General features: G+C 45.1%; 1 protein-coding gene across 1 annotated transcript in view; it reads left to right on the forward strand.

Moving 5' to 3' along the window:
- Positions 1-1,753: 1,753 nt before the first annotated feature.
- The window catches only part of ncam2 (neural cell adhesion molecule 2), a 189,199-nt gene continuing 174,627 nt past the window's right edge, over positions 1,754-16,325 (forward strand). Inside the window, exon 1 of the mRNA XM_079296703.1 lies at positions 1,754-1,865. Within this exon, the coding sequence (XP_079152829.1) occupies positions 1,814-1,865 (52 nt within the window). The 5' untranslated portion in view covers positions 1,754-1,813. The remainder of the gene's footprint in view (positions 1,866-16,325) is intronic.

The raw sequence follows: 16,325 nt of genomic DNA on the forward strand, positions 1-16,325 counted from the left end.
CTGAGGCAACCGGCTGGCTCGGCTGACAGCGGCGATGATGGGGGCGATCACTGACAGTCGGACTTTAAGACAGGCCACAAGTTTCTCCACTCGGTGCTAAAACACTTACTCTTTTTTCCCCCAGCAGCAGAAAGGAAGCTGCATTATGCAATAGCTTGCAACAGTGGAGTGGCGGGTCCATACCAGTGAAATGGACTGTGCCTTTTAAATGCAGTTGGACATACTCTGACAGCAGTTATTCTGTCATTACTCATTGAAAGCAAGTGGAAAATCTGCCTTTTTACAGCAATGTAAGGATGCAAATGATAATGTCTTTGCTGATGTATACTGTTGTGTTCATGCTCTGTCGGTGGAGACTCACGTCGATGCCATTTGACCATCTCGTTGATGGCAGGAATAAGTGGTGGTTATACAAGTCGCATCCTAGCTCTTTGTTTTTTCATCAAATTCAAATCTAGAGTGCTGTGTCTTTGGACTGTAGGAGACCAGAGCAGCAAAGGGAACCGTGCATGAACCAGGATAGAATATAACGTTTGGCCCCAGCAGCTGAATGTTCTCTTCTCTTTAAACAATCTTTTTGTTGTTGTTGTTGTTGTTGTTGTTGTTGTTGTTGCCTCATAGTTCATGTCCCGAGTATTTCACACAGGGGGTGTTGGATAATTCTGCATTACAGGGTCACTTTTTGCACCTCTGCCATCCTGTTAAAGGGCAGGTAGACATTTCACATTACCCGACAGAAAATAACTCCAACTTTGCTTTTTCAATGACTCAAGGAGCCACGTTGGTAAAACAACTAAAACTGTAAATTCATCACCAGAGGAACTGATGTGAAATCCTTCTTCTGAAGAGAACTCATTACGTCTTTAAGAAATATTAAATGGTTCTTAATGCAGCTGTATGAGAAAAAAATGTTGGGCAGAAAAATACATACGCTTTCCAGACAGACCTCAGTGAGAACTGATTATTGCTCTCCATTTTCACACCTTCCCAGTGTTCACTTCCACAGTGTGACTCAAATTGCACCGAAACAAAATCCTCGGGACAAGAGGATGTCAAATGTGTACATGTTGTAAAGCCCTCTGAGGCAAATTTGTAATTTGTGATTTTGGGCTGTACAAAAATGAATTGAATTGAATTGAATGAGAGCCAACAACTCACCTGTTAGGCTGGTTGTGACTTCTCAAGTCATGGGCCACAAAAAGAGTTGTCCTGAAATAAATCCCAGAGAGACCTTTCGATTGAAGTCCATCCAGCAATCAAACACGATGTCACCTCGGACTTCAATGAATGATTTTGACACAATATGGACCGTTACCATCTCCACCAACCTAATGAAGCCGCTCCCCCAGTTTCAGCATACTACAACACACCATTACAATCCCAAATGTGGACTCCTTACAATTCAATATCCAGATTCATTGACGTTTCCTTGCCGAGGTGGATCAACATTTTTTCACTTAATTTGTTCCCGACAGAGATGCTTTCAGACTAAAATGTCTCATTTTCACCAAACAACGAACCTGGTGCACATACACATGTCTTGATTTCCCTTATTGTCTGTTTTTCATTCACAGCCACGCTTGAAGAAAAGGGGGTGGGAGGAGGAGGAGGAGGAGGAGGGAGGGTCTTCAGCGCAGAGCACTGCGGACGAGCGGCGAGCGGGAGCGCGCGTATAGGAAGGAATAAAGGGAAGGGATGCGCTGAGGAAGCTCAGTCTCCAGCGGAGCCCAAGACGGTGGATGAGCGGAGCCGAGCGTGTGTGGCGCCCTCGTCGGTTTTTACAGCAGCTGACAGCCCGAAAACCTGCCTGAAAATGATGCTGAAACTCGTCCATCTGCTGTGGCTGCTCGTCTGCCCCGCTCAAGGTAGGGACCCGCGCGTGAGTCCTCTCGCGCTTGGTGACTTTGTGGACAAGTTGAGTGCAAATTTACCATCGTGAATCTGCAGCAGGCTGAGGGGGAGATAGAGGGCTGGATTGTTTAACTGGACGTTGTTTTGTAGTTGAAGCACGTCTTGCAGGGGCCAGAATGCTTTCTTACTGAAAAGGGGGATTATGATGGGTTGCCTTTTTTTTTTTTTTTTTTAGAGTGGGTGCTGTTGTGAAACACACTCTGCACTCCCCAGACAAAAACGGGTTTCTTCCTCATTTGACATGGCTTACCCTCGTTGTTTATTTATTTGAATCTTTAAGCGCGGCCGTTGGGGGGCTGCGTTGTTTTGGTGTGTGCGCATCTTATTTGCAAAGCTTTAATCGTAACACTCTATGATGTAGCCCAGGGGTGTCAAACTCAATGCCCGCGCCACGTCATTTCATGTGGCCCGCGTATCCGCCAGCAAAAAAAAAAATTAAGTAAAAAAAAAATAATAATAATTTAAAAGTTAGACTTGATAACAAAAATATCCACATAGTCGAAATTCTGAGATAGAAAGTCGAAGTTATGAGATACTTAAACACAGTCATATATGAGGGAACCTTTTTGTTTGGACCACTGCCTTTCTTGCTTTCTCTCACTCTCATGTCCTCTCTGTGTTGCTGTATACTGTGTTACAATAACAGTGTCACGGTCTGCATCTCGTGCGCAGGCTGTGCGCGAGAATACCGAGCCACTCGGGCTGAAATGCCTTGGAAAGTTTGAGAATATGAGCTGCATTAGTGACAGCAGAGGGACCCTTCGCCGTTAATTGGGCTTCATGTGCGTGGCGCACCTGATCTGTATGAGTTGTGATTGTCGCTGCGCGCGCTTGAGTGTGTGCGTGCGTGGGTTGCACGCGCCGAGGGAAATTAAGATGTTACCTGAAAAAATCAGTGGTTGAAAGCATGTGCACGTTCGCCTCTGGCCTTCTTGTGTATGTCTCCTAAAGTGCGTCCTGGTCAGTGAGGCGCGTCACCGCGGGCTGAGCCCCGCGTGCACTCCTCCTGCAGCTTCAGATTTACCAGTAATTCATTTCTTGAGGCAAAAAAGATGTTTCATGCAGGATGAGAGTGCTGTGGCTCTTTCAGTGTCAATGTGCATGCATTTAAGGTTTCTGTTGCAACAAGGTTGGAGTGGCGTCTCTGAGGAGGTTTCAAAGGGTCCTCAAGCAGTGGAGAATCAGATTCATTTGTTATGCTACACATAACCCCCGTTTGAGGAGCTGTAAAAATGACTATGAATTTTAATATCATGTCCCTCTGACACCACAAATGTAACGTTTTTAACTTCTACTGCGGGACGTTGCACACGATTTAAACTATAAACCAGCAGCTTCTATTTCTGGGATCAAAGTGCATTAGATTGGAGTCCACATGGTTTGTTTGTTTTGGTGGTTTGTGGTGTGAAAACAGCAGCAGAGCATCAGTATAAAGAGTTCAAGCATATAAATTAAGTTTGGTTATCCTTAACATTCTGAAAGGAGTTTATTGGCAGTTCATCATTTCAATTAATAATAATTGAGAGGAAGATGAGGAGGATGGTACATCCAGAGCATCAGTGACTTGTATCTTTATTTATTATTACATTTAATCCCACACAGCACAATCGGAAGTGTGAATTTAACTCTCATTGTGTTAATATTAACACACTGCCTGAGTTTATGTAATCTTCACCGGTTCAGAGTTAAATTTACACTTTGGATAGTGTTGATATTTTAACTCTTTAATAGTGTTAAATATTTTATGACTCATGACAGTGATCAACTCAAAATATTTTTCACTGGAAAATTAACACCAATTAACACTACCAATTTTGCTGTGCACCGAGGTAAAACAAAGTCTATTCTGTCCGTAAACCCGAACTGGAATATTCGTTGCTTTGTTACTTTCCCTTTGTTGCAGTCGTATTACATCACCCTACCAACCAAGTTACATTTGTATCATGCTTTTCATGATAGCCCAGTCTACTCAAATTGATCTGTTGGACAGTGAACCTACTGTGATGTGAATAACAAGGCTACTTCTGAGAGATGAAGGGTATGTAGTGGAGTCTGAGTAGGACCTTCACTTCTCACTTTTGGTCCCTGGAGCAGACGCTAAACCAGGGGTCTTCACCTAAAATTCCAAAAGGTCCAGATTCAGAAAATCTCCTCTGGCAAAGGTCCGAAACATTACAATAATATCTAACTTGTGTATTTAACTGGATGGATTATAAATAATACATAGAAATACATAAATAAATGTTCTCATTTCAAGTACAAGTAAAAAATAACTGACATAACAGAAAGCTTTTCAAAAATGTGCATCTTAAAATAAAGTAATTCGTTTTAGAAAAATTAATTTCACTGAATTGCCCTGCAGCTTTAAATTCAGGTGTGAAGTGATGTCAATAAAGTTACGGTTTCTGGACATATGAGCCGTGGTGGGCCGTGCATTTTATACCTTGGCCTTCACTGCTGTCTTACCACATAATAACCTCATGATGGCGCCACAGCTACGGTTATTTTTTTCTAGGGATGTAACATCACGTATTCGGATTATACCGTTCAGTACGAGGCTTACAAACCGAACAATAATACTAGTGCATTTGGAAAATGCGGAAGCTTTAATTGGGAAAATATTTTTATAAATTATAATACATGTGGTGTATTTAAGAACAATTATAAAATAGATATTTCTTTGTGATTCTGTTTAGGCCAGCAGAGAAGGCCTTGCAGGCCCCGACGGCCCACCACTGCATATGAGACATGCTGGTTTCAACTTCCTGTGGGAATAATTAACACATCAGATTCTGTTCATTCTTGCTCATGAATTCTCTGATCAGCTCAATATTCCTGCTCTTCTTTCTATTTCCTCGTCTCTCCCCCGGTGTCACGGTGTGTATACATCTCATCTCATTCGAATCAGGAAAGGTCAGATTGTTGCTAAAATTTAGCAGAATTTCAGGAGCAGGACCACGCCTCAGCCACTCGCCCATTTCCGGCCACAATCCTACAAATACCTACCCACTCTAAGCCTCAGCTGGCTCGTGCTTTCTGCACTCGCAACCGGAACGCCATGCAGAGAAAACAAAAAACCTTTCCTCGCCTGAAACATGGACCTGCTGTCCATCAGGCCATCCGACAATGACCAGTTCGCCTCCCCAGAGGCCACCCGTACAGCCCAGGGAAGCACTCGACCTGCCGCGCACGAGACTCCGCCAACCACCATCGAGAGGGTCCAGCTCAACGCAACCGACCCGCCGATCTCCACCACGCCGACCAGCTGCAACCACCCGCCAGAATACGAAGATTCAGACCCACGGCTGTCCTGCATCTCGGCGGCAGAGGGAGACCCGCCACCTCCAGGTGTAGACAATGGAAACGTAAATCCAGCTCTCTTCTTCTTCACCCAGCTCCAGCACGAGCCTCCGACGACTCTGGCTACCCGGCACGCCGCGCTGAAAGATGTCGCCAGCCTCTGCGCTCCAGCCAGGTCCCCCATTGAAGACGCACCAGCTGATATCTCCAACTGGACCACAGTCCGCCTGCTAAGAGCATCGAAGAAACTAACCAAACCGTGTCAACTTCTCACAACTTTCCCAAAGTCACGTCAGGCTAAGAACCACAAACGTACCTACATCCAAAACACACCGGCGTAACGCCAACGACCGTGATGCCACCCCGAAGCTCCGCCCTCCAACCCACAAAGTTCTGGGATGCCAGGTTGCAGCGCCTCTCCTCTCATCCCCATCCACTACCCCAGGCAAACTCAACTTTCCATAGCAGCAACGAGATGCCGACTCTCTCTTCCTCCCTTCAAATTTCTACAGTATTCCATCCCACCTCCTGGCCGGATTCACCCGTCAGTCTCTTCACGTTCCCTTACTTTTTCAGGGCCCTGTCCCAGTTTCCCCTACACCACCCTTATTCTGCCTATACCCAGGCACCGGGTTGCCAGGTCTTCTTTCCTCCGTCCCCCTCTCTAAGCTGTCCCCCTCTCTAAGCGCCAATGGAACGCAGCAACAGGAACGGAACGCAGCAAGCAACAATGAATCGCAGCAAGCAACAACGGAACGTAGCAATGCAGCCACGAATCGCAGCAAGCAACAACGCCACGCAGTCACGCAACAATGAATCGCAACAATGAATCGCAGCAACGGAACACAACAAAGAATCACAGCAAGCAACAACGAATTACAGCAATGTATCGCAGCCACGCAACAATGTATCGCAGCAAGCAATGACGCGACGCAACAACGGACCACCCCGGAACGCAACAACGGAACATAAAGCAACAATGGAACGCAGGACGCCAGTGCCCCCCAGTACCCATCTTTGATTGGCTGGGCTGCATCATGTGATGTGATTTACATCGCATTGGTCGCCGTGTTTCCTGCACCTCTGAACAAGTGCCGTAACGGCTGAATAAATTGTGCCGGTTAATATATAAACTGGCTCTGTAATATGTAGATTTCAAAATGATCTATCGGTTTGAGATCCTGGGTCCGGATGCAACTGCGTCTGGGTCCGGATCGCGGTCCGCCAGTTGGGGCCCCTGCGCTAAACCATCAGTGACCGGACTGGAACCAGTAAGAGGTTTTCATTGGCTCTCACCAAGTCATGGTGACAGCTTGAGGTTCTGAGAGGAGTGAGCGAGGTGCCCTGGCTCCTGCCACACTTAACTCTGCAGATATCCTGTGTCCTCACAGTCTACCCTGCATTGAGTATGCATCCTTGAAGGTTTATGTATTTGGCTGTTACTGATGCTTAGTACAATGAATTATATGCTTGCTTGGGCTCACTCGGGACTCGCCAATCTGACGTTAAGTGGCGTAATTAAGATATTTCGCTGCATCTCTGGGAGGGGGAATGTCAGTGGCTCAGGGTTTAAAAGATTTATGCTCCTGTGCTTAAGTGTCTCTCATTGCACCCTGAGCCTGGGCTTAAGCAAACGTTTGAGGTTTGCTTACATCATGTACTTCAGGTGTATGTACATGCTCACATGAGCGAGCATGAACGCACACACTTACCAAAACATGCACACTATATGCGGCCTTAATCCAGAAACTCACACCACTAGTCTTGCAGGAAGCATTTCATTTTTTTGGGGCAAAATCTGTCCCTTTTTAAAGTCCCTGCTGTCCGACATCTCTCGCTGCTGATATTGTGACCCTGTAACAATTCAGAGTTCTTAACACTACGCAACACCGGTCACAAACTCCTATTAAAGACATGCAAAGCTGTTCACAAAAGAAATGGCCCTGCAAGGTAAAATTGATTGCCTGATTTGATTAATAGACTAGGACGGCGAGCCAGTGTATATATGAAAATGGAATCGCCCCTCGAGGCAGCAGCGTATGAAAAATCAATTAAAGGAACGACTAGAGTCAGCAGGCCCCTGAATTGTACAAAGGGCAATCGCCGTGTTATGGATATGCGATTTATTTGTCTGCAAGCTTTTGATTTCTCATGTGTGCCTTCTAGCGCTCAATCCACCGAGTTCAGGCCTAAGCAGTGAATTTGTACACTGCATATAATACGGAAGGAGAGTGTCATAGTCTCAACACTCTGGTTTTGTTTTTTGAGAAAAGCATCTGGGCTGCAGGGCTGTTGTCAGCTTGCTGGGAATGAAATGGCAGAACAGAGCGACGGGAAATGAGCAGTGTTTTTTGAGATACAACACAACCTATATCTTCCAACTCCTACCTGCATAATATTATGCTCAGTCTGTTTCCAATCTCGAAGACTGTAGACCTGTTCAATTAGGCTGTGACTAAACCTTCGCCCGAATGCCTGGTTTCAGCAGTTACAGTAAATTTATGTATATAACCTAATAATTTATGCATAACCATGACTGAATTAATGGACCAGAGCCTTGAGGGTGGAAAGTCCATCAAAGGACGACAAAGAGACGAAAAAAAACCGATTACACTTAAAATGACCACAAAGACTTGAAACGACACAAAAACTCAAATTGACCACATGGCGACAGGAAGGTCTACAAAGTGACCTTAAAAAGATGACCGACTTGAAAAGAACACAGAGAAACCACAAAGAGAAGCAAAATGACCACAGACACTCAGACATAAAACAACTACAAAAAGACACCAAATGACGACAGCGACTACCCTTTTACTTGCCCGTGCCCAGCGGCCCATCGTCTCTTAATCCATCCACGACCAGAACTACTCAATTAGGAGGTTTAGCGGTCCGCCTTGGTGCAGTACCTTGAAAGAAATGAGCTGCCTTGCTCAAGGGTAGCTTGCAAGGCTAGTACAAGCTGTGTCACAGCTCACTTAACAGGATTAGTATCTGGGATTAAGAGAACTGTGCTGCACATATATTCACACCTATTGGAAGATGTATTGTCTTTTAATTACTCATTTTGTTTTTTTAAGCAACTTCGGCGATAGCGGGGACTGAGAAGGGAGATGACATCCCCAACAAAAAGCTCCAGTGGGTGAATACTTGCCATGGTTTTGAAAAAAAACGTCAGTTATTTGCGATGGATGGAGGAAAAAAGAACATTATGTACAATAATGCCGTCTGCCATCCTCGACCTATTTCCACTCAAATGACCCATTATTGTCGAGGAAGTGACTAATGTTCTCCCTCGGGAGTCTCTCCCAACCAGCAGCCAGGACGGGGTCCTCTTGTAGGAAGGATTTGGTGTCGCGCTTTATGTTCTATGTTCTGAATCCCAGAAAGGCAACATTTGGAAGGAGAGGGCGAGCAGCAGTGAGGATTTATTCAGATGGAGGAAGAGATTATATTTAAGAATTCATTCAATTCAAGTGAAATCTGATTGCATCTCGTTAAATTGCATTGCTAGAGATTGAATCGAACTCTATGGAGTCGCACTGTGCCAAAATTAATCAAATGTAATTGAATCCTGTCGAGATGGAATCAAATTAGGCCAGACTGACGCGATTGGAGGAGACAGCTGCTGCATGTTGCTGTGTGCTCCTGTGGGTTTGTCTACTGTTTTACATCAGTTTGGTGCTAGCCAAGCCGGAGACCCTTTGGCTCCTGCGAGTGCCAGTCTAACTAGCAGGCTAATAGGCAGAGCCAGGATGCCAGGCTGACGACAGAATCAGTGGGAAACACCGGCTGACAGACGGCTGAAGGGGAAGCGGTCGCATGGTCTTCCTCTGTCATAGCTCACTTTATTTCTGTAGCAGCTGATGCGTGACATGCTCACACGCCCACGCACACCTCACAGTCTGCGCCTCCATCCTCTCGTGGGACGCAGCACTGTTGGTCCGGGGCTTTACTTTTGGGGTTTGGGCACCGGCGGGCATGATTAAATGAAGAACAGAGGGATCAGAGAAATGGCAGAAGAGCTGGAGGAACACTCCACTTTGGGCTGTGTGCGTTTTGAGTGACCCACTTTGACCGTATTAATCACTCCAGATGCAGCCACCTGGAGTTCCCCCTCCCTCCGTGATGGGGCCCAGGCACTGAATGATGCCTTGGGGTTTGCATCACAGTGGGCTGATGTAAGTCATGTGGGAATTATACAATTTAGACAAAGTTTTCGATGACCATGACGAGGAAGCAGACTGTTGGTCCGGTTGGCAGTATAGACTTTAGAAGAACGATGATGTCACCCTTAGGTGCCATTTCCTCCGGGACAGAGTTCGTGCAAGGCGTACACTATAAAACGCAGATCGGCAGAGATCTTTTCCAGACGTGGTTTGTGTGCGAGTAATTGCAGAATTGCGGCAGTGTATGGTTGATTGCGTGCAGCGTAATGTCTCAGGGAGACATCAATTATTGTTTCAATGTATGTTTTAAATCTCCTTTACTTTTTACGACTGAATTTTATTTCTTACACTGTTTCTTTAATTGTTTTTAAATCTCCTTTTCTTTTGCCTTATGTTTTGATGCTTTTAATGGTTTTATGTGAAGCACTTTGAATTACCTTGTTGTTGAAATGTGCTATACAAATAAACTTGCCTTGCCTTGCCTTAGGATTCTTCGTGTCTTTGAGAGGTTTCTCCGGCCATATGTATAAGCCATAGAAATCTAAATTTTCAGCCTCCTAGAGTTCACAATGTGAACATTTTTCCAGTGAGAATAATTTTGAAAGGTGATATTGCTGTTTGTTTGGGATGGCAGTGGGAAGGGTTTCAAAAGTGTCATCAGATGTGTTTAATTAGAGGTGTGTGAACTTGCTTGAACACTGGCATAATTATCCTGCTCTATTTACAATCGTATGTATGTGAATGAGACTGGAAAGCAGGGGGTCTCAAACTCATTTTCACGCCGGGCCACATCAGCATCATGGTCGCCCACAAAGAGCCGGTTGTAAATGTAACTACTCGTAACATATTGTGAGATAACTCTCTGCATTCACAGTTTAAAGTAGTCTTCAATGTACTCACAATACATTTCCATGTTAAATGTACAGTAACCAGCCAAAGAGCTGCTTCTAACTTAAGCATCTCATAATTTTGACTTTATATCTCAGAATTATGACTTTCTATCATAGTTATGACTTTCTATCTAATAACTTCGACTTTCTATCTCAAAATTTCGACTATAGGGATATTTTTATTATTATTAGTCTGACAGATTCGTGGGCCACATAAAATGACGTGGCGGGCCGGATTCGGCCGGGAGTTTGAGACCCCTGCTGTAAAGACTGCTATGGCGAGAATAAAACCGAAGTTGCCTGGAAGTTAAGGAGAGACAAGAACTCTGCTGAAAAAATAGGATGCATAAATTGGGATGGGCAGTGAGTTGGTACAGCCATTGTTACTGTGAGACGCTGCACAGCAGATCCCCACACAGAAATAATAAAACCTTTATGAGTCATCATTAAAATTACTTTTTCATGGAAGCGGACTGATGCACTGCAGCAGGTGCAGTATAGTGGAGGGGTACCAACACACTGACGGATGAGATTTTGACTCAAGAGAAGGCAGTGAGATGGACACAGACGGGTGACAGGAAGGGGAAGCTGCATGACAGATTAACAGGCAGGTGAATGTGCAAACGTTCAGACACACATAATGAAGAGGAGCCATCTATTGACAGCCAAATAACAATATTTTCCAACTTCCCCTCTGCTGGATGTGGGGCCTGCGTCGATTGAGCATTAGTTAGTGTTAGTCCACACAGGCTGACGACTGTCTACATGGTCCATCACAGTGATTGCGAAAGAAGCTAATGCTAATTGTAGCTCTCACCAATGAGAGTGGTGCAGGCTTTTGGACACATGAGCCAGGGAGTGGCCTTTTATTAAGCAATGTAGAATGTGTATGAGTATTTTATTGCAGCTAAAATGTATCCTTAAAATTGGGCTTCAAAAATGTTTCCAATTGCACCACAAGATTAATTTCGTAGCTTCAGGAGCTTTTGATCATATCACAAGATCCTCCCAGGAGATGAGTTTGCCCAGTTGTCATGGAATTGCTTTTTTTTTTTTTTTTTTTTTTCCCCCATCTCATAAGAGTTTTACAATAGTTTCTTTTACAGGAATATGTTATCGATATTGTTTTTTTTTAATGCATTCTAAGCCGTTTTGACTTCATTTTTGCTATAGAGTTGACAGGAAACGAGTTAAGAGAGGAGGGACGACAAAGGTCTCAAACTGTAGACGTTGTGATTACATGGTCAGCATCTTATACCCCAGGGCCACCAGCACAAACTACTTTGAAGCTTAGCTAATAACATCAGCAGCACAAACGGATACAATCGGCTCTAAAATCAAGTGATTGGGGGGATGAAAGGGAAAACTGTACTGTAGTAGTTCACTGAATGTTGTGAGCCAGTCTCTTTGTTGGCTGGCATCAACTGCTTTGTATTCTTTTCTCTGCTGGCCTTGCAGTCTGAGTTGTCCTTTGGGCTTACAGTATTAGATTATCTCCTGCTATATTGTGTTGTACTGCATCTATCATATTTCCCTGCATCCATTCAGACAGTGGGCCCTCGGCTTGTCGTTCCTGCTGGTTAATTAAGCCAAATTGTGATTGATGGACTCAAGTGAATAGCTGTGTTCCTGTTGCTGACCTGCCTAAGGAGGTCAACCCAGCTGCCAATCACGCCTCTCAATGGTCTCCTAACGAGTGGCTGGGACATAGTCTGCAATGCTGAGGACACATCCTTGCGTACTTCCCAGCATTGGGATGACTTCCGGTTGTGCAGTGTCCTTGCGGGGATCCGCAAGGACATGATGCTTGGAAATGATGCAGACCATCTTGGGAAGGGATCAGTCTTCTCAGATATCTTGGTTGGTGGCTAATATCCTTGTTTACGGGGGGCAGTACTTGGAAGTACTTGGAACTAGGAATAGATGAGAGAGGAGGAGGAGGAGGAGGACGGACACTTGAGATGTGGCCGCGGTGCAGCCGAATAGCTTGCAGTGAGGCCAAACAGTCTCTGCTCTCCCGATTGCCTCTCCGTGCCCGGCAATCTTCAAAAGGAATCTCCTAATGCAATGTGGGCCAGCTTATTTCTGTTTCTATCTCTTCTCATTTGACTCCCCTCTCTCCACTTTTTCCTCACCCCCACCCCCGCCCTTTCATTTCCTCCATCTTTTCATGTGCTCGCTCTGTTCCGTGGTCTTCACACACTAGTCATCACCAGCATCTGTACGGGGAAGATATCCTGTTCTCCCCTACGTGGGGAGCTTTTCATGCAGCACCCATGCTTAATGTTGTTTGCTCGGGAGGCTGATGATGTTTGTTGTTATGCTGCTCAATGTAGTTATTAACACCTATGGATTTTATGTTACTTGACTCTTCAGCGAACAGGAATTTTGGCGTAAAGCTGTTTTCAGGGTTGTTCTGTCAAGCGTGTTATTATCTCTCAAAGTAATAATCGTCTTGCAAGCACTCGTGAGGTGCAGCAGACAAACTGTAGGCGCATTTTTAATTACTTTGTATATCTGCACAACTTCCAGTCATTCCTAGCTGGCCTACTCCCAACATGGGCACTCTGGAGCTGTTGTGTTCCCGCCCACCGTTCGTACAGATCCCAAGGACGGGTGCCTCCGTGGGAATACACAAAGGATTCCTCAATAATTAAAGAACCAATCTTATCTTTACTTGGTTCGTTTTTTTTACTGGCGTGCAGGCACTGCAGGTGAAAAGTTTTTCTCACGTGTCCCAGTCCGCCTTCGCCTTTTGAAATCAGAGGGTCCCACATCGGGGACTCGGCTGAGGATATCTTTGGATAGACTTCACTGTCCTACCTACTAAACCTTGTTTTTCTTTTCCTGTTTGCGCACAGAAGAACTGATCACCGTGGTCTTCATACCCACTTCCTGCCTCAGTCAAACTGACATATTGCTGTTGTTCATCACTAATTGGACCGCATGTTTGTGCACATTTCAAGATTGGAGATTTGCGGGGAGAGTGCCAGTGTTGGCAATCCTTTCATGTATGCTCTGGGGCTCGAGTCTTGAGAGAGCCTTGTGATGTCCTGCGTGGTACACACATGGATTTGTAGCCAGCAGGTTCCTGCTGATAGAGCCTGATTGTAATGAGCACCAAGGAGCGCAAGCCACAATCTCAGCAGCCAGAAAAACAAACCGTTAATACATGATTAGATAAGTAGAGACTCGACGATCATGTTTTTTTGCCGCCGATGCGATTGCCAAACGTTGATGAGCCATATACAGGTTGTTGTTGCTATAGCAGCTGGTTTACAAAGCTACTAACGAACTATTTATATTTCATAAAACTCCCCCACCACTATCTTGTTGGCTTGAAATTCCTGTTGCTTTGGTTCCTCTTCAACAGGACTTTGTAACCAGAATAGATTTCCCAGAGCATGCTGTATTGTAGGAACAGAGTGTATTCCAGTATGTTGCTCCAAGAACCAAGATTACTTTTATTTCACGCTGCTTTTCATCCATCCTGCAGAGTCTGCAGCAGGCGACCAAAGAAATGACAGATCGTCTCGGCACTTGAGGCGAAAAAGCCAGAGCCGCGTACGTGGAGAAACATTGCAATGCGGCTCCTCAGTCAATAAGCAACAAGAAGCTTTGCTGGAAGCTGCAAAGGGGATGCAGCACCGGCTGTGGCATCTCTCTCCCCACGGAGGCGGTCTGAGCCACAAATTAATAGAGCACTCCCACATGATCGGGGAGTTTCATTTGGAACCGTCACGGTACATAAAGCCCCACAGAGATGAGGCGTTCACTGAGGTCCGCCTCCACTTCCCCAAGAGACTCCAAATAACCTGTGATTGTTCCACTGCCCACTGTTTCCCCACCTATGCGCCTTCCTCTGTGAAAGTCCTGAGCCAGGCGCTGTACGTGCTCATCCTGCTTCCATAACCACGACTCTCCGTTCACAGTCTGACGCGTCTCCCGTTGCCCATTTGGTTTGCGTCTCTAAAAACAATATGGCTGTGAGGTAATACTTCCATTGAGAGAAGCTTTAAATGATAATAATCATTGAAGATTGAAAAGATGTGGAACTGTTTTCATTTCATCGCGCTGCCCTGATTTATTGGCTGACAAATTTCGAGGGCAACTTAACATTTCTGCATGTTTTATTTTTTATTTTGTATTTAATTTTTCTCATCCCGCATAAAAAGCTGCACCCATTTGACAATAGCGTGTAATTCTTGGTGACAAACGTGGAGTGGTGCGCCCCGGAGGCCTGCTTTGCTCTTATCATTATCCTTGCACTGCCTGAGATTAGACACAGCAACCAACTCTTTCACAGCAGCGGGCCTCAGAGCGAGGATTAACACAATGACTAATCACTCAACTCGCTGGACACAAAACATACAGTACTGATTCATATTTTGTCACAAAGTCGATCTAATGAAAATAACTGGCTACAATATTTGCTTGTGGCATTAAGTGAAACAATTTGCACAATGGTGGTTTTAAGAAATATTCAAATTATAGTCTGTCATGTTTCAGGGTCTTCAGAAGCCATTTTAAAGACTCTTAAACATAATGGAGATCACAACCAGGTGGATCTCAGTCCATGTGAATATTCTGTTCATGTGAACTCACTGAATCATGATGACCGTGTGTTGGTCCACCACTTTCAAATGGCTTGCCACGCAATTTAGTACGGACATTTATGTTCCCCCCTCAGGATGAATTGTTCAAACGTTGTGCATGTTAGCGCGCTGATGTTATTTCCCAGAATGCCTGTCAACGGCTCCCAATGTTGGACACAGTAATAGTGCGAGTAAAAAGGACAGTTGTTGATTCTTTCTGGGCGATTGAGCTGATTCTCAGTGGAGAAGTTGTCTCTTCTATAATTAGTTGCTCCCAGTAAGATGCTTGAGCGATGGAGAAAAACAACCGTTAATGAACACTGAAAAACACTCTTTGATTGCGGGGGGCTGCCTTTAGTCCAATGTAGCTATGCTTCAAAAGCCTCAATCTCTAAATCTGCCCAATTATCTGTGTGAATAGAATGAAATGCCTTCGATTCCAAAGAAACCCTGAATTCACAGGAACATTGCGAAACACATTTATTAGCATTATATGAATTCTCTAAGGTGGATTCTTTTAACACATTTCTCAAGGCTCTAAAATCATCACATTGGGTTTTTACAAAACAAACCTATACCAGCAGTTTATTTCTGGTGGTATGAAAAGGGACGTTTCATTGCTACCTGTTTGAAGTTTGTGCAGTGTTGTTGTGTTGCAGTGTAACAATCGTTCGCCACACTGCAGGCTGGCCTTATTGATCTATTGTCAGAGAACGTAGCAAACTATTTTGCTTTTCTCTTTCTCTTTCACTTTGATTCTCCCCTTCCCAAGTATCTGTTGGCTTTATGAATACTGATCACTGCTCCCTGCTTCTTCCACCTGGGGGGTTGTTAAAGGAATCCCAAGGACAGTAAGTCCTTTACGATCTGGTAAAAAAACACACAACTACGCCCCAAAAGGAACCATTTGTTATATGGCGCGGTGGCACTCTCCGGGTTGTGAGGAGTTGAAAGTCTTCGCCGTGATGGGGCGTGACACATGGCCCGGGCTTTGGCGGCTGCTGTGTCACTCCAAGGTTGTTTAGTGTGTGTGTGTGTGGATCCGCCTGCAAAGTCTGACACTGTGTGTAAATCAAATCCGATTCCTGCAAAGAGCTGCTAAAGTGGAAACTGAGTTATAAGGGGGGGGGGGGGGGGGGTGTTGCGTCTGTGTGCGTTTTTGTTTGCGAGCGTATTTATTTCAGGATTTTGCTTACTCTTTGATTTTTGCTGTGTTGAGTTTTTGCCCCTTTCTAGCTCAACGCTCAGAGCGTTGAGTGAAGATGCAGTGCCCATATCTGCCTGCATCAGCAAAACAACACACGCACAGGCATGCAGGCGGAAATCAGACACGCATCCCAGATTCCCTGGACCCCCCCCCCCCCCCCCCCCCCCCCCCGGGTCTCATATTGGGCCCACGCAACCGGCTTTGAGATTTTGAGAGAATTGCAAAAAGTTTTGATTTAATGTTCAACCGTGCC

The sequence above is a fragment of the Melanostigma gelatinosum genome (genome assembly GCF_949748355.1).
Source record: "Melanostigma gelatinosum genome assembly, chromosome: 24".
Taxonomy (NCBI): domain Eukaryota; kingdom Metazoa; phylum Chordata; class Actinopteri; order Perciformes; family Zoarcidae; genus Melanostigma; species Melanostigma gelatinosum.